A 26648-nucleotide genomic window follows, 5' to 3' on the forward strand; every position below is an offset into this window, starting at 1 on the left:
AGAGACAATCACTCAACGCTCGACTGAATCACTGTCAGCTTCGATAAAAGTCATTCTATATTTAATTCATGATGTAATTCTATCATTTTATTTTAAGGCTAGGCTACACATTATCACATGTATTACCCAGACCATTTTTGTGCCAGTGGGTAATGCCAGCATTTCCTACCACTACCACTATCACAAGTATATTTCAGAGCTGTTGGAAGCACTGTACACACACAGTCTATCCACTGGCTATCTTACTCCTACTGCACACACGACTAAAAACACTTGCAGAAAAATATTATTGCAAGATCCAAACAGATTGCCCAACTGCAATGCAATATCCATGAGTCACTTACAGTCTGAAAAAAATTATAAAAATGTGTTGTTTCTACATGAAAGCTTTGGAGGAAGAACTTTGTGTCGGATTTGCCAAAGCGTGTGGCCAGAATTAAATCATTGCAAGATATCTAGAGTTTTAATAGAAAAGTACTGTACTGTAAATATTAAGAACTTTATTTTACACTTTGTTTTCATTCTGTGTAATAACCCGTAAGTATACAGTATCTTTATTCATATGAAAAGTTTATATGCAGCGTTTCAAAAGTCTAATTATTATACAGTCTAATCAGGAAGCGAATGTTACCAGCTCCGCTAAACCCTTGTTAAACTGGCGCCACACTAACTGACCGAAAGAACTTGATTTGGATGGGCGGATGACACACTATGCTACTGTTGTGGCTGATTTTGCCCTTCTCAGACACTCATGGGAGTACAGACAAGATTACACACCAAAAGACTGGCTTAGCAGGCAGGTCTTAACAGAAAACTGATGTAATGGACTATTTACAGCTGAAATATGTTCTCAGCAGGGAACTATTACCACTTCACCACCAATAAACACTGCCATGCCCACTGACTCCCTACACATGACCAGCGGTTGCTTATGTAAAAAGATAACAACTGAACTGACTTGAGCTGAATCACGAAACCATTTTCTTCTGTAGAGCTTCTTTATTGATGAATTCGATGTCTTTTATATTTTGCAACATTAACACAGTTTTCCTGTTTATTACTGTGAAGCTGCTGAACTGTAAACAAGTGCAATTTTTTTCTTGATTATATTCATGTGATGCTGCTGTTTGACTTTCATTTGTTGCCAAAACAACCCAATTCAATATCCAATAAGATCAGATGGAAAAATCCAGAGGTAGTCGTTTAGTTGTTGAACCATTTTCAGTTCCTAAGTGTCTGTTGAGAGACAGCATCCAAAACTGAGTCAAGATTTCAGTATAACCGGATGATTGTTGATATTCCCAGATCAAATACCCAACCATTATTGAGTTTTTTTTTTTTTTTGTTATTATTTTGTAACTATTTAATAGCAAGCTTTTCAGACTGTCAAATCTGTGTGACGCCAGACCTCCAGCTGGGAAAACAGACAGAAGAAACAAGTACAAACTGTAAACCATCTCCTAAAATCCTTCTGATGTGAAGACAAAGGAACCAAAATGAAAAAGCCTGAATGTGTTCACCTATAATACACTCCTCAAATACCAAAGAGGGCTGGGCAATATAACAGTATAACACAAATACATTTAACTGAGCAGTGAAAAAAAAAAAAAAAAAAAAAAAAAAAAAAAAAAAAAAAAAGTATTATATATATATATATATATATATATATATATATATATATATATATATATATGTATGTATGAGAGAGAGAGAGAGATTTTTATTGTAATTTGATGATAATTCATACTGTATAGTGGGATCCAAAAGTCTTGTTGTTCCAAAAATACCTCTTCCGGTTTGTCACAAGTTTCTGAAAGTTTTTTTCGAGTATGGCTCTGTGTGACGTTAGATGGAGCGGAATTTCCTTATATGGGTCCTGAGGCACTTCTGCCGGAAGAGCGCGCGCTCCCGTATAGCAGAGCACTGAGAGCACAACAGACTTCACTGATCAGAGCGAAAGCGTCGCGAAATGTCACAAAAGGAGTGTGTTTTTGGTTGCCAGGGCAAGACAACCCTGCACAGATTACCAAAAGAGAAACAGCATTAAGGGACCAGTGGATGGAGTTTATTTTTACAGAGCATCAACGGAGTTGTGCAAGTGTTTGTGTTTGTTCCCTGCATTTCGAAGATGCTTGTTTTACAAACAAGGCCCAGTTTGACGCCGGATTTGCACATCGTTTATTTCTTAAGGATAATGCAGTCCCAACGAAAAAGGGTCACGATCGTGTGTTGGAACCGCAGGCGGTGAGTAAAACTGCTTCAAATATCTCTGTGTTGTTAACTTAGCTATCGGCGCGTAAGCACATCAAGTAAACAACATGTGATGTTGTCATCAAACTGCACTTTCTACATGTACAGCTTAAAAAAAAAAAAAAAGACGACATAAAGTGTAACTTAGTCATTTTCCAAAACCGCTAAGCAAATATATACAGATTCAGTACATAACACATAGAGACGTCGTTGCTGATGCTGCTCTCGTTCAGTTTCAGCCTCTGGATCTGATTCTGGATCATAAATATACGCTGAATCTGACTGTTAGCCATGGTTTGTTTTGGATGATGGTTTTTTCCTCACGGTAATGTCACAGCTTCCAAACGCTCTCAACGCAAAAGCCTACTGGTGCTCGTGATTCTTTAGCTCCGCCCACACATCACGCCTCCAGACGGTCGTGTTTTTCTGGGAAAAATCGGTACAGACTATCTTTCTCTTATGAATATAATAAAACTAAAGACTTTTTGGAGTTATGAAGGATGCAGTACTACTCTATAGGTACTCAAGATTAACAGGATATTGAGTGAAAACGAGCATTTCACCCCCCTTTCAGTGATTCTGAAACTGATTCAGTGGAAACTGAACACAAGACATCAGAAATCACTAAGTGATCACACATCAAAACTATATTGAATATATTGTAAATAGCTGATATATTGGCCAACTCTCCCATCAAAGGTTGAACTGGAGGCAGGTCTTATGGCTTTCAGGCAGCTTTCTATGGCATGCAGTGAGAGCACTGGACAAAAATCACTATACACTTACCTTAAATCATCCAAACTCAGATTCCTGGAACAACAGGCAAAAGGGGTTACGTTTTTGCCCTTTGTCTCTCACTGCTTCACATGCACACGCGACTGAAAGTGTCGTTAAATGTCTGAAGCACCTCTTGAATTTTTCACATAAAATCAAAAACAAACCAAAATACATTTTCCATAACGAAAATAAAGACTATTTTTACTTGTAATATATTTCCACTATTATTATGCAATACCTATTAAAATCATCACAAATGAAGGGAGCACAGTGGATACCATATCGTATAAACATGGGGGGGGGGGTCTAATAATAATAATTATTATTATTATTATAATACTAATTATTATTATACTATTTAAGTATTATTATTATTATTATAAAAAATGTATAAAAAATTAAAATATTTAATAATTAGGTTATATTACATAAATGTAATATTGCAATATAAATATTGATGTCTGTCTTCATTTCTGCACTTTCACAGTCTCTTTCATAATCAAACTATGTATGAACAGATCCAATCCAAAGCGTGTTGTGCTGTTGTGTGACTGACACACACACACACACACACACACACACAAAGTGAAAGAACACTCACCTGTTCAGCTTTGAACTTCTAGCGGGAGACTCCGCACCCCTGAGCAGATATCGAAAATACTGAGGAAGAACAGAGACAGACGCATGATGGAGAACCCAAACACACACTATCTGAAGCAGCTCTGGAGAAGCATTCATCTTGAGGAAGTTACCTCATCGCTGTGGCAGAACATGGGGGTGAAGACGTTCTCCAGCAGAGACAGCACGTGTTCGTACGCCTCAAACAGACATGGCATGGTCTGGAGCTTCACCACCGCTGTGTACGGCCCCTGAGCGACTGCAGGACGGGACAGAGACGGACAGAATGAGACACCACACCACACCACACCACAGAAAACTGGAATGAGACTGACCGTTGTGGATTTGCTCGGTGATGGAGGGGTCAAAGCTGATCTTGTCGATGCTCTCCTCCAGACAGTACGTCTCATACATCTTCTTCACCTCCTCATGCAAACGCTGCATCTCCGTGTCACTCAGTTCAGGACACAGGATCCGCTCATTAAACTCCTCTACACACAAAAACATCAAGCACAGGTTTACAGTGAACTATTCCTGTAACCTTAGCTAGCTTTTATTATCATTCAGCTGGACATGTCCTAATGTAGTGCGATGTGCAGTGAAATACAGCGCTAAAAAGAGCTGACAGCGGCGTATAGATATTGATAATGCACATAGTATTCAGCAGCATCTAAATCTAATTATTTCACATATAAATACTGTTACTGGGGCTCACTGCAGGGGATTCAGAGAGAAAAGAGATTATTTTGTACAGGAGTCTGTGGAAAGAAGCCCTGAATGCTACGGATGAGGTCTTTACTCATGTTTCGGGCTGGGGTCAGACAGAGTTTGTGTGCAGGATGATGACTGACTACAGTTCTGGTGGGATATTGTCTGTTTTAGCTCAATTTCAGCAACAAAAGCTGCTTAAAATAAAGCTGCGTCTCTAAACAACACAGACTGTATTGTTTGTACTTGAAGTAAATACTTCACAGCTAAGAGAGAGAGAGACAGAGAGAGAGAGAGAGAGAGAGAGAGACACAGAGAGATAGAGAGACACAGAGAGACACAGAGAGATAGAGAGAGAGAGGGAAATTCCAGTGTTATGCCCAGGCCCCTCTCTGGCTCCACAGCGATCTTCGTGGACTAACATAAACAAGTCATCAGATAAGGGTGCTACGAACAACTTAAAGATATCGTGGAGGGCAAGGAGGAGATCCCAGTGCAAGGCACAGAAAGGAGAAGACTTCCTATTGGTCCACATGCAGTTTCTTACAAACTAACCATGTTGAAACTCATTTCTAAAGGCTCAGACACACCTAACGAATGAATGGATGCATGATCCATCTCTAACTGTTGTCTACTTCTCATGAAGGGGTGAACGAACCCTCTCAACCATCACTGCTGCTACGTCCCACGAGAAGAGCAGGTTACTTTCGGTATGAAACAAGTCTTAGCTTTCAAATTTTTTTCAAACATTTTTTAAGAAATTCCAACAGTAAATACCGTTTTGTGGCTCTTGAATATTTTGTCACCGATCATCTTTATTTACAAGTAAAAGCACGAAATAAACATGAGTGAACATCAGAAGGTGCTTTATTTTAACTGTGGAAGACGTCAATACACATCATCTTTTGAGTTTAAGTCCACTGAAGTGAATCTTTAGTTTGTTTGCTGGACAATATGGCAGCTTCTGCGTTGTGATTGGTCAGATCGCCGGTCAATCACGCTCCCTGCGAAGGGTCAGTTCACAAAGCAGGTCACAGAGAGCTGAAAGTGTAGGTCATCACTGATTGTACAGCTGAAGAGCTTCCACTAACATTAAAGCTGCAGTATCTTATCTTTTGACCGCACCAAAGCTTAAAAAAAACATAATATATTCACAGATATTTAGGAAACATAGTTCACATACTTGTTTCTCCATAAAAAACAATGCTAAGGCCAGTTATTCTACTTTGAAAATGTGCATTCTAGTGTTGCACGGTGCACCGATACTTCAAAAGTATCGCGATTCTTGGAAATTAAAAACGTCACGAAAAAATGACTGCGTTCCAGATTTGTAAGAGACGTATTTCACGTTGGTGTGTGCAACGCACGCTTCGGTAACACTTTAGAATAAGGTTCCATTAGTTAATGTTAGTTAACTACTTTCGTAAACATGAACTAAGCAAGAACAATCCTTCAACAGCATTTATAAGTCTTAGTTCGTTAATTTCAACATTTACTAATGCATTATTTAAATCAAAAGTTGTGCTTGTTAACATTAGTTAATGCACTGTGAATTACCATGAACTAACAATGAATAACTGTATTTTCATTAACTAACATTAACGAAGATGAATAAATACAGTAATAAATGTATTATTCATTGTTTGTTCATGTTAATTAAAACATTAACTAACATTAACTAATGGAACCTTATTCTAAAGTGTTACCCACGCTTCCAGTGCCTCCCTATGGACGTCGTTTTTTTTTTCTCCTCACACAAGCAGCAAAAAAGCACAACAGTAAGCGAGATGCCTGCATTAGTGACTTTACTAAACTGATTTGGCTTTACTAAAATGTGTGCATTATCGCATTAAATAGTTTAAATAAGTTGTTCAGATGAACAAAGCATGAGGTTTTCTTGCATAATTAACATTTTAATTGTTTGGTCAGACAGTTCATGTATAATATTCACATTAATCGGGGATTAAACGTGGAGTTATGTTCTGTATGCTAAATATGAAAACGAGTGTATCTGCACAGCACCTATAACTGCGCTTTGTATCTGTTGATTGCTGATCGAGATTTACATGCTTGGCTCACTGACCCTGTATACTCATTCATTTCGTTCATAAACGAGATGTATCAGTTCAATTCATTCACAAATGATAAGATCTCTCTATCTCGTTCAGTGAAGGGCGGATTGTTCACTACATTCAACAAATCACATGCTCCGTCACATCTTGAGTAACTCTTTGACAGGATGAAACAGTTCACAGAGCTGTTCACGAGCTGTGCATGCGCTGCTAATAGCGCCATGCTCGCGCGCCACTGTGGACTGGAGGGAGGAGCTTCAGTGAACGAAAAATATGAGTCTAGTAGCAACGTATCTTCCATGATGTCCCCGATGCCCGGGTTGGGTAAATAAATTGTACTTTATTTGCGGGCTGGGGCAGGCCAAATAATTTCATAAAAGCGGGACCCACGGGTTGGAAAAAAACCCGACCCGCGCATCACTAGGCTGCATGAGCGAGCACAAATGATACTGTGGCCACCGGTCCACGACTGTAGAAAAGATGACGCTCATTAAAGCTCACTAGCTGAGTTTTCTCCTCTGAAAGAAAAGGTTGCACAACTCACAGAATAAGTTACAACATCTGAGATATTGCTGTAAAATTTTATTAGCATTTTTTTTTTTTACTTGAATGCCATTGCTTAAATTGATATTATCTTTTGACATTTAATCTTCTGAGTTCAGAAACATTGTTTAATATAATCGCTGTTCATATTTTTATTCAAAGTTCAGAATCAAGATAAGTTTATTACTCTTATGTTTCTTATGATAACTGAGATAATGCTGCTAAATGTATTCTTTCTTTACCTTGAATGTCATTGCTCTATTTTATTTTTTATGATTTTGATATTTCATATTTTGTTCAAATGTTTAATATAACCTCTGTTCATATGTTCATTTATTAGTGTGTTATATGATTAGAATGTTCTCCCGGTTTTAAAATAAATCAATGATATTTGAGAGTGTATTTTCCCTTTTCAGGAAAAGTATCGAAAAAGTATCGAAATTCTTGACTAGGTATCGGTATCGAAACAATAATTTTGGTATCGTGACAACACTAGTGCATTCTGTGTCGAAATGCCTGTTTTTGTTCTGATCTGTGTGATTCCGCCCACATCCAGTTTAACCAATAGTATTTCGACACCCCGGGTTGCCAGAGAGAGGAAAACAGCGAATCGCAGCCATGTAAGCCAGTAAATGAGCAGGGTCAGAGACGGCATGTCCTCACCCACAGTCAGACAGAACTGCAGGACGTGCACCGCTCCTTCCTCCTTCAGGAAACTCATGAAACGAAACAACAGATCCTGCTGCTCCCTGATCTCCTTCAGATCCAACTTCAACACCTGGCAGAAGAACACACACAAGAGCTTTTCTTCAAGACACTTACTAGAACTCAAAAAACACTGAATTAATATCCCAAGTACTCTTTGAAATTTCTTTCTGACTATAACTCTTTTCCTTAGATGTCTTGATTAAAGCTGAAATCATTCTGTTAAATTGGCCAAAGTACCCACCGAGGATTTGGTGTTGCGTGGGTCTGCAAACTTCTCCAGGAAGGGCACGAGCGCAGACGGAGGGTCAGTCACGGGCTCAGGCTAACAGCACAGATAAAATATGAACAAACGAGTTTAAAAGGCATTCAAGTGTGACTGACCAGACTAGAAATGATTTGGTTGAATCACTCACTGGAGTATCATCAATGAAAATGAGCACCATGTGATTCACTGTGTCCTGGAAGAAAAAAAGAAGTGTTTCATGAACATTTATTTACATTTATACGGTCTATCAAATGCAGCTACTGCAAACAAGATACTAACTGGAAGCTAGGGGTGCTCCGATCACGATCGGCCGATCGTTAATGCGCATCTCGTCTGTAAAGCCGGTTTTCTAATCAGCGGTTAATTCCATCAGGTGCGTGATTTCACACAGAGCCGTTGTTAACTGAGAAGATGCGCCAAAAAACGCTGAAAATGAAGTGGATTTGCGCATCTTCTCAGTTAACAACGGCTCTGTGTGAAATCACGCACCTGATGGAATTAACCGCTGATTAGAGAACCGGCTTTACTGACGAGATGCGCATTAACAATCGGCCGATCGTGATCGGAGCACCCCTACTGGAAGCTGCACTTAAACCATCATAAATCTAATAATGACGCTTAAATATGATATTTTTTCCACATTATATCAATGAAGAACAAAGAGAAACCATATATGTATGGTTTAATATGTTTCACTCACAGGATCAGCCATGAAGTCCATGATTGGGAGAAACAGCGACCCTGTCATGACCTCTCGAATCAGCAGAGCCAGAGACCTGAGCACACCCCACAGAAACATCACCTGACCCTCATCACACACCTCACACACACACACACACTCTGACTGCTCAACGCTTCAGGGGAAGCAGACTTTCTGTCATTTCGTTTTTAAGAAATTAACGCTTTTATTGAAAAAGGATGATTCAAATTAAATCAAGAGAATCGGTTTCAAATAAATGCTGTTCTTTTGAACTTTCTGCGTGTGTGTCTGTGTGTGTGTGCGTGTGCGTGTGTGAGTGTGTGTGTGCGTGCATGCGTGCGTGTGTGTGTGCGTGTGAGAGTTTGTGAGTGTGAGTGTGTGTGTGCGTGCGTGCGTGTGAGAGTTTGTGAGTGTGAGTGTGTGTGTGTGTGTGTGTGTGAGTGTGTACGTGAGTAAGTGAGTGTGTGTGTGTGTCTGTGAGTGTGTGTGCATGCGTGTTAGTGTGTGTGTGAGTGTGTGTGTGTGTGCGTGTGTGTGTGTGTGTGTGTGTGTGTGTGTGAGTGTGTGTGTGCGTGTGTGTGCGTGTGTGTGCGTGTGTGTGCGTGTGTGTGCGTGCGCGTGTGTGAGTGTGTGTGAGAGTTTGTGAGTGTGAGTGAGTGAGTGTGTGTGTGTGAGTGTGCGCGTGTGTGTCTGTGAGAGTGTGCGTGTGTGAGTGTGTGTGTGTGTGAGCTGTACCTGCAGTCCGTAGCTTTAGGAGGCGTGAGGTGAGGGAACAGCAGCTCTGTGAGCTTCCTCAGGTACAGCAGCTCTTCCTTGCGGCTCCGCAGGGACACGTGCAGATCAGCGCCGTACTCAGAGAGAGCTGCCTGCTGGAGACCCTCGCAATCCTTCACTGATCACAACATTTGAACAAAACTCATTAAACTGATGTGCCACAAACACAAACGGTCTGTACACTCGAGGTGAGAGATGCTCTGAAGGTGAAGGAAAGTCCCACGGTTCAGTTTGAACAACCATCGTCTGAGAGGCTGGACAATATGTTTCTTAATGTCACTCGATATGGTATAACTCTGATATCGATATGAACACTATTAAACGAGAACGGCCACAACAGATGTCTGTTCCTACAAACATGAAAAATTCATTTGTCAAGTCTATGAAACCTACTACTATAAAACTATGTCATATTTTAGGGGGGAAAATGGCACAAATTAATAAATGTTCACCTTTTATTTGTATTTAGCCTTCATACAAACAAGAAATGTGAACTCACTGTTAAACATCTCAGACTATAGGCTAACATACACTACCAGTCAAATGATTTTGAACCGTAACATTTTGAAATATTTGTACTATTTATCTATTTGTAAATATTTGAAAATATAATTTATTCCTGTGATTTCAAAGCTGAATTTTTAGCATCATTACTCATTCAGAAATCACTCTTATATTCTGTATACTCTTTATATATCAGAAATGTGTTTCAAAATCATATCACCCTTTTTGGAAAAAATAAAATCATGAAACATATTGACATTGACTTCTTGTCCAGGCCTATCTTCTGACAGTTCATTTATTCAGTTCTTGACAGATTCGATCACCTTTCTGCTGTGCCTTTGCAATGATCTCAATGTGCTTCATGGTGGCCTTCATCATTTTGTCCATCACAACGAAGGGAACATCCACCTAAAGACAGGTTTAGTCAGTTAACCCCTTCATCAGTCTACAGAAGGGGTGAAGTGTGTGAAGTGTGTGAAGGTGTGTGTACTCTTTGTGCTCGGTGAGCCAGAACTGCAGCAAAGAAACGGATGGTTTGTCTCAGTTCATCGACACACGCCTCGTCATCTGTGATATCTCTGATGACAAAACATCAGAAAAGATAAGAATAAGTTGAATATTGCTTACATGTGTTCCAGCTCAAACATGGAATAAAAGCAGCTTTTGGCTCTAAAGCAGACAGACCTGTACCATGGGTACACAAAGTTCTCCAGAACTAACTCCAAAACCTGAAGATCAGTCAAACAAAGGATTTATTAGCTTGGTTTATTCATTTGCTTACATGATGTATCATTTCACTCATGACTGGAATAATGGCTCTACCTCTGAAATACTGGCGTCCACTTTGGACGGCACTTTTAAGTCCAGCCACGGCTGATAGTTCTCCAGCAGAAGAGTAGGTCTGGGGAATAAAAACACAAATCTTCATTATTCAAGAAAAACACTGTTTCCAAATATCTTTATCAAGCGCTTTAATTTGTATCGTAGAATACTACATCACTAATTGTTTGGTTTGTCTCAAGCTATAATTGTTCTTTGCGTTTTAAGTTTAAACCTGCAAAACCTGAAGGAAAGTCTTTAAAACCTTGCTTAGAGATACTAATGCACTTAAATCATAAAAAAAAATGAGTAATGAACATTAAACAGGAATTCTTCCACATTCAGCAGGCTGGTGGGAAAGGGTTTAATGTGCTTACTTGCTTACTTACAAAAAATGTAAACGTAAAGAAAATCTTAATTGTCCAAAAAATAGACTTCAGTTTGAGTTACGCAGTGATGTTGCATTTCTGTATCACCTCGGCTTTTATATAGATATATACGTATATACAGTACACAGCAAAAGTTTGGAAACATGACTATTTTTAATGGTTTTGAAAGAAGTTTCTTCTGCTCATCAAGCCTGCATTTATTTGATCAAAAATACAGAAAAAAACATTAATATTGTGAAATATTATTACAACTTAAAAATTTTTTTTTAAAATGTATTATACTTTAAATTATCATTTATTTCTGTGATGCAAAGCTGAATTTTTAGGATCATTATCACATGATCCTTTAGAAATCATTCTAATATGATGATTCATTATCAAAGTTGGAAACAGTTCTGATGCTTAATATTTTTTCAGAACATGTGATACTTTTTTAGGATACTTTGATGAATAAACAGTAAAACAAAAAGAAGCTATGTTTTTAAAATATAAATATTTTGTAATAACAATATACACTACTGGTCAGTAATTTGGGGTCAGTAATTTTTTTTCTTTATTTTTTATTAATAAAATCAATACTTTTATTCAGCAAGGATGTGTTAAATTGATAAAAAGTGATAGTAAAGAAAATATATTATTAGATTTTTTTTTTTTTTTTTTGAATAAATGCAGTTCTTTTTAACCTTTTATTGATCAAATATATTCGACAGCAGAACTGTTTCCAACACTCAGAATAAATCAGAATATCAGAATGATTTCTAAATGATCATGTGATAGACTGGATGTAACATGTGACACTGAAGGAAGTGACTGAGGAATGATGCTGAAAATTCAGCTTTGCATCACAGGAATTTTTGATCAAATAAATGCAGGCTTGATGAGCAGAAGAAACTTATTTCAAAAATATTAAAAATAGTAATGTTTCCAAACTTTCGGTCTGTACTGTATTAATATATATATATATATATATATATATATATATATATATATATATATATATATATATATATATATATATATATATATATATAAAAGCATTTAACCAAAAACCCATTTGAAAAAACTCAAGGATGGAACTGGAAGTGCTAAAATGATAACTCATTTCCAGGTTTTGGTCAGCAAAAATACGTCATCCCTACAGCACTCTGTCCTAAATATCAATTCTTACTTCTTTCTTTTGGGTTTGGGTTGAGATATGCCCAGATCAGGGATTTTTTTATTATTATTTGATATCATACCTGTGGCGTTTGCACTGGTTTTTCCCACACACTGCACAACTGTGACCCAGCGGGAATAATTCTTGCTGTTTCTGTGGCTGAGGAAGCACAGACATACAGTATATTAATCATTAATACAGTACAGACATTAAAGTCTCAAAAGAGATTCAAAGACACTAAATATTCAGACATATTAGCACTTGGACAGTACTGACTCTATTGGACACTTTTGTCATTTTTGTTATTTTTTGTCAGATCTGCTTTATAGCTGAATTACATTAATCTCATAATTGACAAATCGACACGGTTATTGAACAGCACTGAATCAGTTGACTTGAGCTGTATAACTATACTACTGAGAGCTGCTTATAGCTGAACTGAATCAACACCGAACAGACTGGAGCTAAATAATCTCACTATTGACTTTTTAAAACGGCTTTAAACACAAGAATTCAAATTCTCTCATATTTGATTAAGATTGCATCTTTGATAATTGTTTTGATTACTATGAAGCCACTTAGAAAGAATCTGTATTGCATAATGCATTATTTAAATAAAGGTGACTTGACTTCTAACAAGAGGTCAATAGAGGGTTTTGGCTAATATCTAAAGGAAAGGATTTCAATATAACGCTGGTAATATATACAGAATACAAACCAAAGTTGGCTATACTTGGATATTCTTAAATATCCAAATATCCAAGCTTTCAATTAGTGGTTAAAGGTCTCCTTAAGTGTGATCTTAGAAGAGATTTTCTGCTCATGGATAAGTGGAGCTGAGATCATCTCTAAATGTGGGTTTACGTGTGAGATGTTTAAGACTGCCTACAAGAATACAGAACATGATGGCTGTCGGTAACAGAAAAGACACAGGTGGACTTTTATAATCTAGTCAAAGTGTTGTAGAGTAAAGAAAGACCAGCACAAGATTCAAAACTCCCAATACGAGGCTTCACGATAAACTGAAGGGAGAAGTTAAGGACACATATTTATGTGGTTTTATTTATTTAAAGGTTGTTATAGTGTGTTTGTGTCTAGATGCTGTGTTTAGGGGTTATGTGCCCTTGTCCGCCTCCATCTTTTTTCAGTTGCCTCTCAGCTCAGATATTTCCCATAATTACTGTCCTAGCCACAAGCGATTCATGTTGTGCTCATAAACGAATGCAGAAGACTTCAGACTTCAGCCTTTCACCCGCCTCAAGATGTTAAGAGTTTCCACATTGTTTCTGTTGAACATATGTTACGGAAAACTCTGCAGGGAGTTGAGAGCCAGTCATGTTATTTTTCTCTAAGTTTTTTGTGAACGCACTTTCCCTGTTGCTCTTTTGTTTGTTTGTTTGCTTCTATTGTCCTGATTTGTAATTCGCATTCTATAAAAGCGTCTGCTAAATGATTTAAATGTAAAAGTAACTGTAACTATGCTCCGCCGGTCTCCTCTCAGCATCAGATCACAGTAACCTCAGAATGGTTCAGGTCATGTCTGTGCAGTCGAAGGCAGACCCTGACACAGATGAGCTCATCTGGGGGCCAGAAGGCCAGCAGTGGAGGGAGATGCTCAAGTGTGCCCCCTCACGGCTAAGAGCAGTACTGCAAAGAGCCTGGGGAATTATATCTGGGAGCTGGAGCGGAGAAAGATGCATGGGAAGTGATCTCTCAGTTGCTGAAACACTGTATCAAAAGTAAAACGGATTCTGATTGGTCCAGTACTTCTGTTAATCTCAGGGCCAGAAGGAAAGGAGGAGCAGACGACTGCACATAGAAAGACTGAGGTCAGCATACATGAAGCACTCTGGTGTGGAACGAGAGACTGAACTCCATGACCTGCTCAAGCAGCAGGGTAACAAAAAAAACACCAGGTTCCAGACGATGTTGTAGCTGTGATGTTGATTAATATCCCCACCATCCTCCCAAGCACCAGCTGGCTTTGAGACTGCATCTTACAGTAAGAAGAGCTACAGTACCTGAAAACACCTGGCCATGCTGCTGCTGTCAGGGGGGTTCAACTCTAATTTAATCCTGGGTCTAGAACGATCATGATCTCAACCAGTGATGAAGGTTTAATATCTGGCCCAAGAAGTGCCTACTGCAGCCCTGACTCACAGTGATCCCAAAAAGAGGTGCTCCAACTGATCGGCTACCAACCGCTAACGTCCCGATAATAGCTTTGATCTGCGATCTCTATAAAGGGTGATTCATAAACCAGTCTCAAGCTGATGACGCGAAAGGTTTGGCACGACATGCAGCAGCATGGTCAAATAATTACAATTGATATTTAATATTCATATTACTTCAAGCGGCCTGAGTTCAAGTCCCACCTCTGGGACCTTTTCTGATTCGAAAATCACCACTTCTGATTTAGACTCACTGAGCTGCAGAAAACCAGAAGCTATCCATGCCCTTATTCATCCAAATACTCAAAGAAAGCTGAAATATTGGAGTCATTGTTAGATCTTAGGGGTACATACAGCTGGATGTCATCAACATAGCAATGATAAGCCACGTTAAATTTTTGCCAGATTAGACCCAAAGCCAGCATATATAGAGAGAACAAAACAGGACCAAGACATGAGCCCTGAGGAACCCCCGAGGAAATAAACTGTGAAGATGAAATACAGCTTCCTCACTCCAACGCAAAGGATCTTCCATGTAGATAGGCTGAGAACCACTTTAAAGCAAGCCCCTTAATCCGCCCCCCACCCACTCCTGCAAACAGTCAAGAAGAATCACATGATCCACTGTGTCAAATGCTGAAAATAAGATCCAGAAGCCCCCAACAGCACGAATGCCAGTGTCTACAGACACCAATAAATCATTTGACACTTTGAGAAGGGCTGTTTCAGTGCTGTGTTAATACATGAAACCAGACTGAAATGTATCAATCATTTTGATTTTAAAGGGGTCATATGATGCCAATTCAATTGTTTCTTTCTCTTTGGAGTGTTACAAACTCTTGGTGCATGAAGAAGACCTGTAAAGTTCCAAAGACTAAAGTCTCAAATCCAAAGAGATATTCTTTATAAAAGTTATGACTCTTCCACTCCCCCCTAAAACGCCTCATTTAAACACGCCCCCACATGTCTACATCACGATGTGGGAAGATTTGTATAACGCAGCCCAAATGTTCACGAAAGAAGGTGTTACTTTTATTCTCGCTGTAGTATTGTTGTTGCCTCCATGTTGTGGGGACACTGTATTTCGGCAATTTATGGTTTTATTTTTTTCCAAATTCCGTAGTTTTTTTTTTTTCTTTGAATTTTTTCGGGATTCAGTTTTTTCAATTTTTTCTCGACTTTTTTTAATGGTTAAATTAAATTGTATTAATCAAAAAGCATGTCTAATTAATTAAAATCAGGAAAAATATACATTTTCACATCAATTTATTAAAAGTTTTTAAACAATTACATGTTTAGGCCCCTTTGAAATGTTTTATATTTTCTTCACCATATGTTTTATTGTTACCTAATTCTGTGTATTCTGTGTATGCATAAAAATCTCTTAATTTATTCCATCATTTTCTATTCAAGCCCCCCCCCCCCCCCCCTTTCTGAAATGGTGTTGTTGTTGTTTTCTAATTATCAAATCAATAATTATTTTCAGTAGTAGTAGGCCATGTACATTCTGCTGAACAATAGTAATACATTTCTGGCAAATACTTGTCTTTAAATGAAACCAGACTTTTATTTTGATGGGTTGCCAAGTTTAAAGCCATAAAAGAAAGTCAAGGCCATGTGAGGAGATCAGATCATTAATTAAAAATGTTTTATTAGTAATAAACCTGATATTTATCAGGCCATCTTCACAGACAAATCGACAGAAGGTTCGATGCATTGGATGCACTTATTCCAAGGAACGAAGGTTATCGAAATGAATCCCCCTCTACTATGTATAATGTTGAATTTTTTTTTTTATACGAAGTAAGCTGACTCGGTGTACAAGCAGTGATGAAAACAGGACAAGAACAGGTAACATGTAGGTAAAAATCCCACAAAACTAAATCTAAAAAAAGGACTTTATTGTGCACATCCAAACCCCAAAATGGGCTCAGGTGCAAGACAACTTTTTTATATATATATATAATTAAAGGTATATTTCCGTATACTGAAATGAAAGCTCCAGAAAGTTTTGATTGTAATAAAATTCTCCATATTTGATTTAAGGGTGCAAACATCTGCCTTTAGTGAAAAACTGACTCTAGTGAGGCTCCACTACTTCTGTTATTATGAAGCATTATCAAGAGAAGGGAGATGTGTGTGTGTGTGAATGCATATTCTGTCATTGTTTTGCAATATTCTGTTTGGGCTATTTTAGCGCTTATTGTTCACAATTGAAATATTGAACACTGGGGTGAGGTTTTGAGCTTTGAATGATCTGTTTGTACTAATACTTACTTTCCTCTTGGTCTTGATTGAGAGGAGAACATTTGGCAGCAGATACTCAGGACTGAGGGAGCAGTAGAACGTGATCGCTCCAGCCAGAAATGACCAGAATATCAGGAGAACATGGAGATACCTGGAACAAGTGGAAAGATAACATATGAAAGACACTTCGCAGGTGTTAATCACCAATCATCACAGGGATCAGAGTGTGTGTGGATACTAACTGGTTGAGGATGATGGTGGAGGAGATCATAAAGGTGAAGAGACAGAAGATGACCGGATACTGACGAGCAACATCCTTAAACACATCGAACCGCAGACCCCTCCTCACACACCCCAGAACAGAGGGAGGCTCTGACATTATGTCTTATCAAAGAGAAACAGAGAATCAATCAGAAAGAATCACACTACGCTTGTTGTTTTGGTACAGTAGTAGTGTATTGGTCTGATTTTTGATATTGTGATATATTTACATGCTACAATTCTGAAACAACCATGATACCATCAAAGTAATACCATATATTTTATATACGTACACTTAAGACGTAGAAAAGATCACATATGATCATATTCACATGGTATTTACATGATCCTCTAAAGTACCTCAAAGTAAACAGCAGTGGACTGATGAAAGTCTGATGATCTTATCCAGCAGATGTGTAAACAGTGCAAAAAACACTGAGATATCTGCTCTTCACCTCACAGACGAAGCGTAGGTCCGATATAACTCTAAAAGCATGTCAACACAAGCGGACACACTAATGTTTTGATCACTCCGCTGATTGTTTCACATGATCAGAGATTAGTTACTGATCATTACACGCGAGCTGCACTTCCGGGTTTAACGCGAAGGCTATAGTCGCTTTCAAAATAAAAGTCCGGTGGCCTCTGACTAAACAAATAACGATTCTCTCATAGGATCAGAAATAGATATTATAATTCACTCACACATCATAATCATAACGTAATGTATGTGTAATTGTTGATTCTGGTACTCTGGCGGTCACCCAGGTTCATAATAGCTGTTGTTCCCGCGGTTTCTCATCTGCTAGAGCTAAAAATAAATAATTAAATAACAATAAACCTCTAACTTTACCCTAATGAGGCAATTAGTCACATTCCCACAATCTCAGAAAAAATAACCACCACTTTTCACTATTTGTTATCTGGAAGTGCTTCAGAAAATATGATTTGTCCATCTCAATAAATGGGCTATTGCTTATGTCATACCTGGCATGCAGTAACATTTTGGCTTCATGAGTGTTGGAAGAAAGTAACGTTTTCTTTTTGTTTTTTGTTTTTGCATTCTACCAAAATAGTGACATGTTTGACTATTAGGAATGGATGTTGGTCAAGCTCGGGGACTCAAAAAATGATGTGTAGATTGTTCAGACACTGGCCATGAAAATATTCCACCCTGTTAGGGACATATAGATATTTATCACAACATGTTATTAATGTAAATGTTAAACAATAATGAGCTTTTCTTAGATAGTATATGCCCCTTATGCCATCTTATTTATTTTTTATTATTATTTTAAAAACAATAACAAAACCATTATTGATGAAAAGAATATGTCTTAATTATTAAGAACAGGAACTTTTTGTTCCATTTTTTGCCAATAGGGTTGTAAATAATAATGAAAAATTGCTCAAAAACATATATATGCTGTTAGTGCTCCTCACCTAACAAAATAAGACAAAAGTATGCCAAACATTTACCGTTGATATGAAATTATTATTTAAAAAGACTTGTCTAACAGGGTGTAAAGGAGTATAACAGGGTGGAACACCAGTGTTAACAGGTTAATTAAAGGTGGACAAGCTTGTTTATATGGTTTCCCATCTGTAATGTGTGGAACTGCATCTATATAATATTGTTTAAAAGTGATGCCAATATAGATATATACCAATAGCTATGTGGTTCCTTATCACAATCAATCATGGTAGCAAAATGGTTATCTGTTATCTGTATATAAGTTGAAAACTTTTGGAATTTGAAGATCAAGGTAAATTGTACTTAATTTGTGTACCGGGAAACATACAAGTATCTTATGTTGCTTACGAAGGGCAGAACTAAATGGAAAAAATTATATTTCAACAAAATAAGACAAATTTGGCCATCTTCATCATGTTCAAAAGTTTCACCCCCCAGCTCTTAATGCATCTTGTTTCCTTCTGGAGCATCAGTGAATGTTTGAATCTTTTTAAATGGTTGTGTTTGAGTCCCTCAAATGTCCTCAGTCTGAAAAGATGTATCTCAAAATCATAAAGTCACTGCTGGAAAGGGTTCAAATATGCAAAGATGCTGGAAAACTGAAGAATCTGCAGGAGCTTAAAGATTTTTCTGAAGAACGCTGCTCAGTTTAACTGTTCAGAACAAACTCATGCACAACCATCACAAAACAGAAAGACAGTCGTGGATCATCAGGTAACAGAACACAGTACTAAGAACCAAGGGTTCCCAAACTTTTGAGTGAGGTTATTTTAATAATTTCAGCAATTCTTTTGTCTTGTGGACTAAATGTTAATATCTTTTATGTACAATATCCTACTCAGGACAGTACTAAATAAAAAAGAACATGCATTTAGTATGATCTCTCTTATTTTTTGAAAATTACTCATATTTTCACAGATTCTGCAAGGGGTGCCCAAACTTTCGATCCCCACTGTATATATATATATATATATATATATATATATATATATATATATATATATATATATATATATATATATATATATATATATATACATGCATACAGAAATGGAAATGTATTTGCTCCATACACTAAATACTATTTATTATATTATAATTTGCACATTCCACCCTGTTAGGTTTATAGACCTAACAGGGTGGACATTTTTGAGCTTAGTTAGCCATAGCTTATTGACTGATCAACATTTAGCTATAGCTAACCTTCTACAGATTAACAGAACTTTTATAACTATGTCAGATTTGTTTTTACATTTTTTGATAGGAAAAACATTCTTCATAATATGCCTAACAGGGAGGAACTTTAAGGGTGGGACAAGCAGGATAACAATAGAATTCCAGAATAGAGAACAGATTAATTAAATTAAATTAAATTATGTCACTTCTATAAAATAGTCTCTAAGAAATAGCTGTCAGTTTTGGAAGGCAAGAAAGTATATACTAACATGGTGGAAAATGACTTCAGGGACACGGTAATTGAAGAAAACTGTAAATATATATATATATAATTTTATTACTTTGCACTAAGGACATAATAAAATGTAATGCATATATCAATGAGAAGGTGTGTAAAATACAAAATAGTATTTCTAATTTCTAGTATCCCTTTTTAAGTGATAAGACCTAAATATACAATTTAAGTCATATCTTATAAGTATGTGACAAAGTATACTAAATAGTATTAAAATATGTAAGCATATTCATGAAATCCTTAAAAATTTGAAAAAATACAAATAGAAACAGAAATACGCCAAAATGGGAACATGGTTCAATAACAGGGTTGAAGAGTTTGCCTATTAGCATAGGCTAGGTAGTTCTATACAAAATGTTGGTTCATGTTAAATGTATATGCTATATATCTATACTTATATGTCATTTATAACTGTAAACAAAGTTAATAACTTATAAAGCTATCACTTTTGGTTACATTATTAAAAAAATATTTCTCTTTTTCACCAAAGAACATGGGATCTCAGACTTCTGCTTCAAAAGAGTTTGTACCAGTGGTCCTCGATAACCACACAAGAGGGCATCAGCACACCTCTAATGGGACTGCAGCTCTAATATAACAAAATAAAACGTCTTGCCTAATGTCTGTCTAAATGTCAGTTCACATCCAATGAAAGTGGACAATGAAAGTGCGTAATGTACTAAATAAAAAAACATCTTTCTCTCACACTTCACTTGTCATGAACACTAAAAGAAGATCTACGGTCAAAGCAACAACACAATAATATAGGCAATATTCTTATGTTTACTGAGTTATTTCTCTGTGGTGAAAAGCTTATTGTAAAACTTCTCAGCTCACTCTTTGGACGTAAACTTTATTTATGACTTGGACTGTCTCGGGACAGTCTCAGCACATTAAACCCACGTCATGTGCTGTTCTTATAATGACTGTAGATGGGGTTTAAGGCTTGACAGAAACTCTGTGTTAGAAGATTGTTGATCTGAACATTAAGCTGTGTTTCATTGTTCACTTATAATGGATTTCTGAAAAAAAGAGAGCGAAAAAGTAAGAGAAAATGTGCTTAATGTAAAAAATATTGTCTTTTACCTTGGGTTATGGCATCATTCCTTTGCAGATAGAGGCAGCGGATTGTGTTTATGACAAGAGTGAGAGAAATTCGCTTGTTCCAGTACATTAAACATCAAAGTTTTTCAGATGAAGTGTGCAGCATATCTCCCGGCAGGAGAGACAACTCCCTGCATTTCATCAGATGAATACGCCACGTGTTTACTATCGCATGGAGTCAAATTGGTGTCAAGTTTAAAATGTTTATTTGTAGCATTTCTTTGTTAATGCTGTCACAGTTGGATGCATGTTTCTTGTCAGATCCAGATCAAGTCATCATGGATCATTTTATCATGATAACTCTACATTATCCTTTACATTAAAAGCTATAAAAAAAAAAAAAATAAATAAATAAAAAAAACACTGCATTTCCTCTGAGTTAAAGGGATACTTCACCCCAAAATGAAAATGTTGTCATTAATCACTTATCCTCATGTTGTTCCAAACCTAAAGAAGCTTTGTTCATCTTCGGAACACAATTTAAGATTTTTGGGATGAAAAAACAAATTGGAGGATTGCGACTGTCTTATAGACTGCCAAATAAACCACACTGTCAAGATCCAAGGCCTAATGGTTAGACTAGGTAGGACTCCCAATCGAAGGGTTGTGAGTTCTAGTCTCGGGCCGGATGGAATTGTGGGTGGGGGGAGTGCATGTACAGTTCTCTCTCCACCTTCAATACCATGACTTAGGAGCCCTTGAGCAAGGCATCGAACCCCCAACTGCTCCCCGGGCGCCGCAGCATAAATTGCTGCCCACTGCTCCGGGTGTGTGCTCACAGTGTGTGTGTGTGTGTGTTCACTGCTCTGTGTGTGTGCATTTCGGATGGGTTAAATGCAAAGCACAAATTCTGAGTATGGGTCACCATACTTGGCTGAATGTCACTTCACTATCACTATGAGGTCAGAATAGTCCATCTGCCATCAGTGGTTCAACCGTAATGTTATGAAGTGATGAGAATACGAAGAAAACAAAAAGAACAACTTTCACAGTTCGTCTCCTCTGTGTCTCTCCATATCACCTTAGTACCATTTTGGAGAATATCCACTGAGCACACACAGGTTCTGCTCTTGTGTGTCAGCCGTCGTTCACTTAGAAAGTGTATTCTTGTGGCGCGGCTGACACAGAGGAGTATGTGGTCTGCGTTCAGAGGATACTCTCCAAAAGGGTAGTAAGGAGATACACAAACGAATTGTTAAATAAAGTGTTTTCTCTGCATACAAAAAGTGTTCTCATCAGATTATATTCCACTGATGGCAGATGGACTAATCTCTGGGACAGTCATATGCCTCCAGTTTCGATGTTTCATCCAAAATATCCTAAATTGTGTTCCCAAGACAAACAAAGCTTTTACGGGTTTGGAATGACATGGGGGTAAGCGATTAATGACTAAATTCTCATTTTGGGGTGAAGTATGCATTTAATCATTGTTTTGTGTTCTACAAAATGAACTGTGATCCACTAGAGGAAACCAGAGACATTAGTGTGCAACTGGATTCCACAATGATTTGTTTTAAATAAAAGTATCCCAATACACAGTTTAGGTCAGCACTGACTTTATTAAAAAAAAAAATATATTTGGGACTAAATTGTGATACATAAGTGTGCAAGCAGCTTCTGTATTTTAAGACATCACTTCGAGACAGATTTTCAAGAACTACTTTGGGACAAAAGCCACGGTGATGTTTTATGATTTCTAAGTTTAAATACTTAAGTAGATACATTTCAGGTAAAGCTAGCTCAAATGTACCTTTACTCCCGAACTGTTTAAACATAAAGCACCACCACACCATTGCACGGTTTGAAGAATATTACTTAACAATCATGATATGTACATTTCAACGGTTTGTTAATTAACAAATTTGCATGAACACATTTATTTTTGAATTTGTATTTTTCTCTGGGCTTTGTGCATACTGTGTGAAATGAATTTTACTTTACATCTTAAAATACATCATAAGAATGACAAAATATACTATCAGATCGAAATCCAACACACTTATTTCTGTCACTGTGTTATATGTGACAATAAACCACAATTACAGGCCGTCTTGTTAAAAAAAATAGTTGCATTTTGTTTCCTGACACAACAATTACACTAAAGCATCATGTAAAGGACCAGATATATCTTAGCAAACAAGATTAAATACACAAACAAATGTCCTCACTCTTCTGCTTTCATTATTCATGTATTTGAGGAGCGACAGATCGTGCTCCTCTTATAATACTCTCATTTTCATCACATTTCTTTCATTGGCAAAACAAGACATCTCAAAAACAGAGAGACTCTTATCTTGTGTCATTAATCACATGAATGTGATAAAAGGATACACTAAATCACCACTGAGATTTACACATATTTACATAGATACCAATGTATGTATATTTACATGGTTTTATTAATAAGATCATTAGCCCCTTATTCCCATGTGAGCAGATACACTCTAAATAACGCTGGGTTGTTTCAATCTAACTTTGGCTCAAATGTGGGTTACTTTTGTAAATTACATCTTTGACCCCCAAGAGTTGGGTTAGTCCATATTTGACCCAAAGTTGAGTTCAAACAACCCAGGATTTATTTTGAGTGCATCATTGTTCAAAAAACGAAATTTAAAGTATAAAAATATAGTAAACTTTCATAAAGCACACACAACATCCACACGTTACAATTAAATATAAGAGCAAACAACAACATCACCAAAAAAGCCCTAACAAATTTCTTTACTGGGTGAAAACCTCTTCTGAAAGAAAACAAAAATATATATATATATATTTGGCACTTAAGCAATGAACTGTCATAGTGAACACTTCATCAAACCAGTGGTAACTTAAGCAGCTTTGTGTTTTGACCTTTATGCATGTACCTATCCATGACCGGCACGTAAACATACATTCTTTTAAGACGAGGTCCCGTGGTGCACTCAGACGGCTTCAGCCGATGTCTCCGCTGAGACAGACATTGTCAGTTTGGCTATTTTCACAGTGGTCTTGACGCAGCTCTCAGCCGCTCGTTTGGCGGCGATGTGCTGGTTCCTCTGACAGTCTGACTCCAGGCTGTTGTCCAGCTGCAGGGACGTGCTGGAGGTGCCCCTGAAGCCCCGGCAGGTGGCGAGGAAGGCCCTCCGCAGGTCTTTACTCCTCAGAGCGTAGATTATTGGGTTAATGGTGGAGTTGAGCAGGCAGAGCATTGTACAGAAGGCAAACACCGTCTTAATGTTGTCGTCCATCCGCCAGAACAGATCATACACCATGATGGCCAGCAGAGGCCCCCAGCAGATCACCAGCACCGCCAGGATCAGAACCAGCGTTTTGGCCAAGCGGATGTCCATGCGGACCTGATCCGGTCTGGCGGTCTGGACCTTGGTGCCGTCGGAGGAGTGCACCACCAGGCTCTTCTGAGACGTGCGCCGCAGCATCCTCACCGTGTGGTGGTGGGCCTTCCAGAGGATGTACATGTACGCGTAGAAGATGAAGATGACCAGAACGCTGGTCACACCGAGCCAGAACAACAGGTAGTTCTCGTCGATGAGCGGGAAGATGTCGGAGCAGACCGAGTTGAGCTGCTTGCAGTTCCAGCCCAGCAGCGGCAGCACGGCGATGATGATGGAGATCGCCCACATCATGCAGAAGGCGATCACGGCTTTGGTGCGCGTCACGATGCGTCTGTACGCCAGCGGACGGTGGATGGACACGTATCGATCGATGGCGGTGAGGAACAGGCTTCCCACAGACGCGGTGAACGACGCCGTCACGCCTCCTAACTTGAACAGAAACACGTTCGGACTGTCTTTGCGGTGAAAGATGTGGAAGTCCAAGAAGCTGTAGACGAAGATGACGCTGCCGAGCAGGTCTGCGATGGCCAAGCTGCCAATGAAGTGATAGGACGGCCTGCAGCGCAGGGTGCGTGACTGCAGGATCACGCACAGGACCACCAGGTTCTCCAGAACTGTGAAAGTCCCCAGCGTCAGAGACAGCACGGCGATGGCCAGCTGCTGGCTAGGAGTCAGTATCATGAAGCATTCCATGTCCATAAAGTTCTCCCCGCACTGCACACTGCTCCCTTCATCTCCCAGACTGAAGTTCCCAAACACATCGGAGCTGTTCGTGGGGTAAAAGGGGATACCTTTTACGATGAGCTCCTCATCCGGTCCCACTTTATCAGTGAAAGAGCTTCTGCGGTAGGCTGCGAACGGCTTCGGCAGGCTTCGACTTTTGATGTGGTCATCGTAGCCGACGTCGTTCGAACCAATGTACTGCAGTCCAGAAGTGATGGTCCTGAACGTGGTTTCTGCCACTCCGTCCAGAACAGATTTAACATGGGACTTGGAGGCAGGGAACAGCATGGTCACAGATGCTCTGAAGGAAACCTGTTGGAGGACATTGAGAGAATACGGATCCTCATCATTCAGAGATTACAGAGAACACTGAGCTCTCAGAAGAGCGATCGATGCTTCACTGAGCACAGAAATCAATGCCCTCTCAGACGAGCCATCATACGGCTCTTGTATTTTGCGCTTGTTGTTTTCTTGCATGGATGGGCACCTAGGGATTATTACGGGCTTTGAATAATTGATCCGGCAGACTCAACCTAAAACACCATACTACAGTTATCACTTGAGGAAAACAGCTTCTTCTTTAAAATCTCATATAGACTCAACTGAGATAATTATCAATTAAAAGTATAAAACATATATGATTTATTGTTAGAAATTCAAATATGTTATAAACTCAGAATATAATAATGAGTAATAACATTATCTGATAGTCTAGTGTGTGTGACTCTGTGTATAGATATTAAACAGAAATGTACACTACAGAATCATTATTCGACAAAACACGTTCAGTTTAGGTTCAATTCCGTTTTTATATGTGTGTGTCCGAGAAATTTGGTATTTAATATTTAATATCACTGCACTGCGATACGCACTGTAGATTAAAACCGCGAACTTTTCTGTTTGTGCTGAAATCTGCGATGAGTTCACTTAAAGAGTTATTAATAACACCGCTGCATCTGAATTTAATAAAAGAAGAAATGCATCAGGTTGCTAGAGTTTTACCTTCACATCGTTCGCGCAGGTGTTCCTCTGTGAGAGAAGAGATGAGATGCTCTCCAGCTCCACCGCAGTCCGAGCACAGTGTGTGTGTGTGTGTGTGTGTGTGAGGGAGAGAGAGAGAGAGAGAGAGATGCTCTTCTTCTCAGTGCGCATCATATATGACGCACCCCTCGTCAGTTGTACATCTGTGAATTCTGTGTTGCATTTGTGAAACGTATTTTATAAATATATATTATTATATTGTGCGTGTGAATTTTTTTTTAATCTATTTATAAATAAAATAATATTTTATTTATAAATAAAATATTATTTTATTTATAATATACAGAGGGGGAATATACAGATTTTTTTTTTTTTGGTGCACGTGAATTATTTCTCATGCATGTGTGCATCACGTGCATCATTGTAAGAATTATTATTGAGATAATTCTGGCTCCATAACTCCTGAATACACTGCAGTGTCGAATAGTTGCACAAATATATCCACACCTGTATGATCGCTCGCGGAGAGACTTTAAAGATTCACAGAAAGCGTTTCATCAGCAAGAAATTGCAATGAAGCTCCGACGACCCGGAGTTATGC

General features: G+C 38.2%; 2 protein-coding genes across 7 annotated transcripts in view; both read right to left on the minus strand.

Moving 5' to 3' along the window:
- The window catches only part of LOC127938311 (sorting nexin-14), a 51603-nt gene extending 33893 nt beyond the window's left edge, over positions 1-17710 (minus strand). For 2 of the 6 annotated variants that reach the window (XM_052534841.1, XM_052534838.1), the window contains exons 1-17: positions 17323-17710; positions 16944-17085; positions 16732-16852; positions 12366-12442; positions 10742-10820; positions 10604-10647; positions 10410-10497; positions 10243-10327; positions 9377-9533; positions 8642-8717; positions 8090-8134; positions 7918-7998; positions 7632-7746; positions 3981-4136; positions 3780-3904; positions 3629-3687; positions 3037-3060 (exon numbers count right to left, since the gene is read on the minus strand). In XM_052534841.1, the coding sequence (XP_052390801.1) occupies positions 3037-3060; positions 3629-3687; positions 3780-3904; positions 3981-4136; positions 7632-7746; positions 7918-7998; positions 8090-8134; positions 8642-8717; positions 9377-9533; positions 10243-10327; positions 10410-10497; positions 10604-10647; positions 10742-10820; positions 12366-12442; positions 16732-16852; positions 16944-17080 (1469 nt within the window). In that variant the 5' untranslated portion in view covers positions 17081-17085; positions 17323-17710. The remainder of the gene's footprint in view (positions 1-3036; positions 3061-3628; positions 3688-3779; positions 3905-3980; positions 4137-7631; positions 7747-7917; positions 7999-8089; positions 8135-8641; positions 8718-9376; positions 9534-10242; positions 10328-10409; positions 10498-10603; positions 10648-10741; positions 10821-12365; positions 12443-16731; positions 16853-16943; positions 17086-17322) is intronic. The other 4 variants (XM_052534843.1, XM_052534839.1, XM_052534840.1 and 1 more) reach the window with 3 other exon arrangements.
- Positions 17711-22550: 4840 nt separating this feature from the next.
- LOC127938317 (cannabinoid receptor type 1A-like) lies at positions 22551-26173 on the minus strand. The gene is made up of 2 exons (XM_052534851.1): positions 26069-26173; positions 22551-25378 (listed from the first exon to the last, which is right to left on the minus strand). The coding sequence occupies exon 2, from the start codon at positions 25352-25354 to the stop codon at positions 23933-23935; it is 1422 nt and encodes a 473-aa protein (XP_052390811.1). The 5' UTR covers positions 25355-25378; positions 26069-26173; the 3' UTR covers positions 22551-23932.
- Positions 26174-26648: the final 475 nt, after the last annotated feature.

The sequence above is a fragment of the Carassius gibelio genome, chromosome A20 (genome assembly GCF_023724105.1).
Source record: "Carassius gibelio isolate Cgi1373 ecotype wild population from Czech Republic chromosome A20, carGib1.2-hapl.c, whole genome shotgun sequence".
Lineage (NCBI taxonomy): Eukaryota > Metazoa > Chordata > Actinopteri > Cypriniformes > Cyprinidae > Carassius > Carassius gibelio.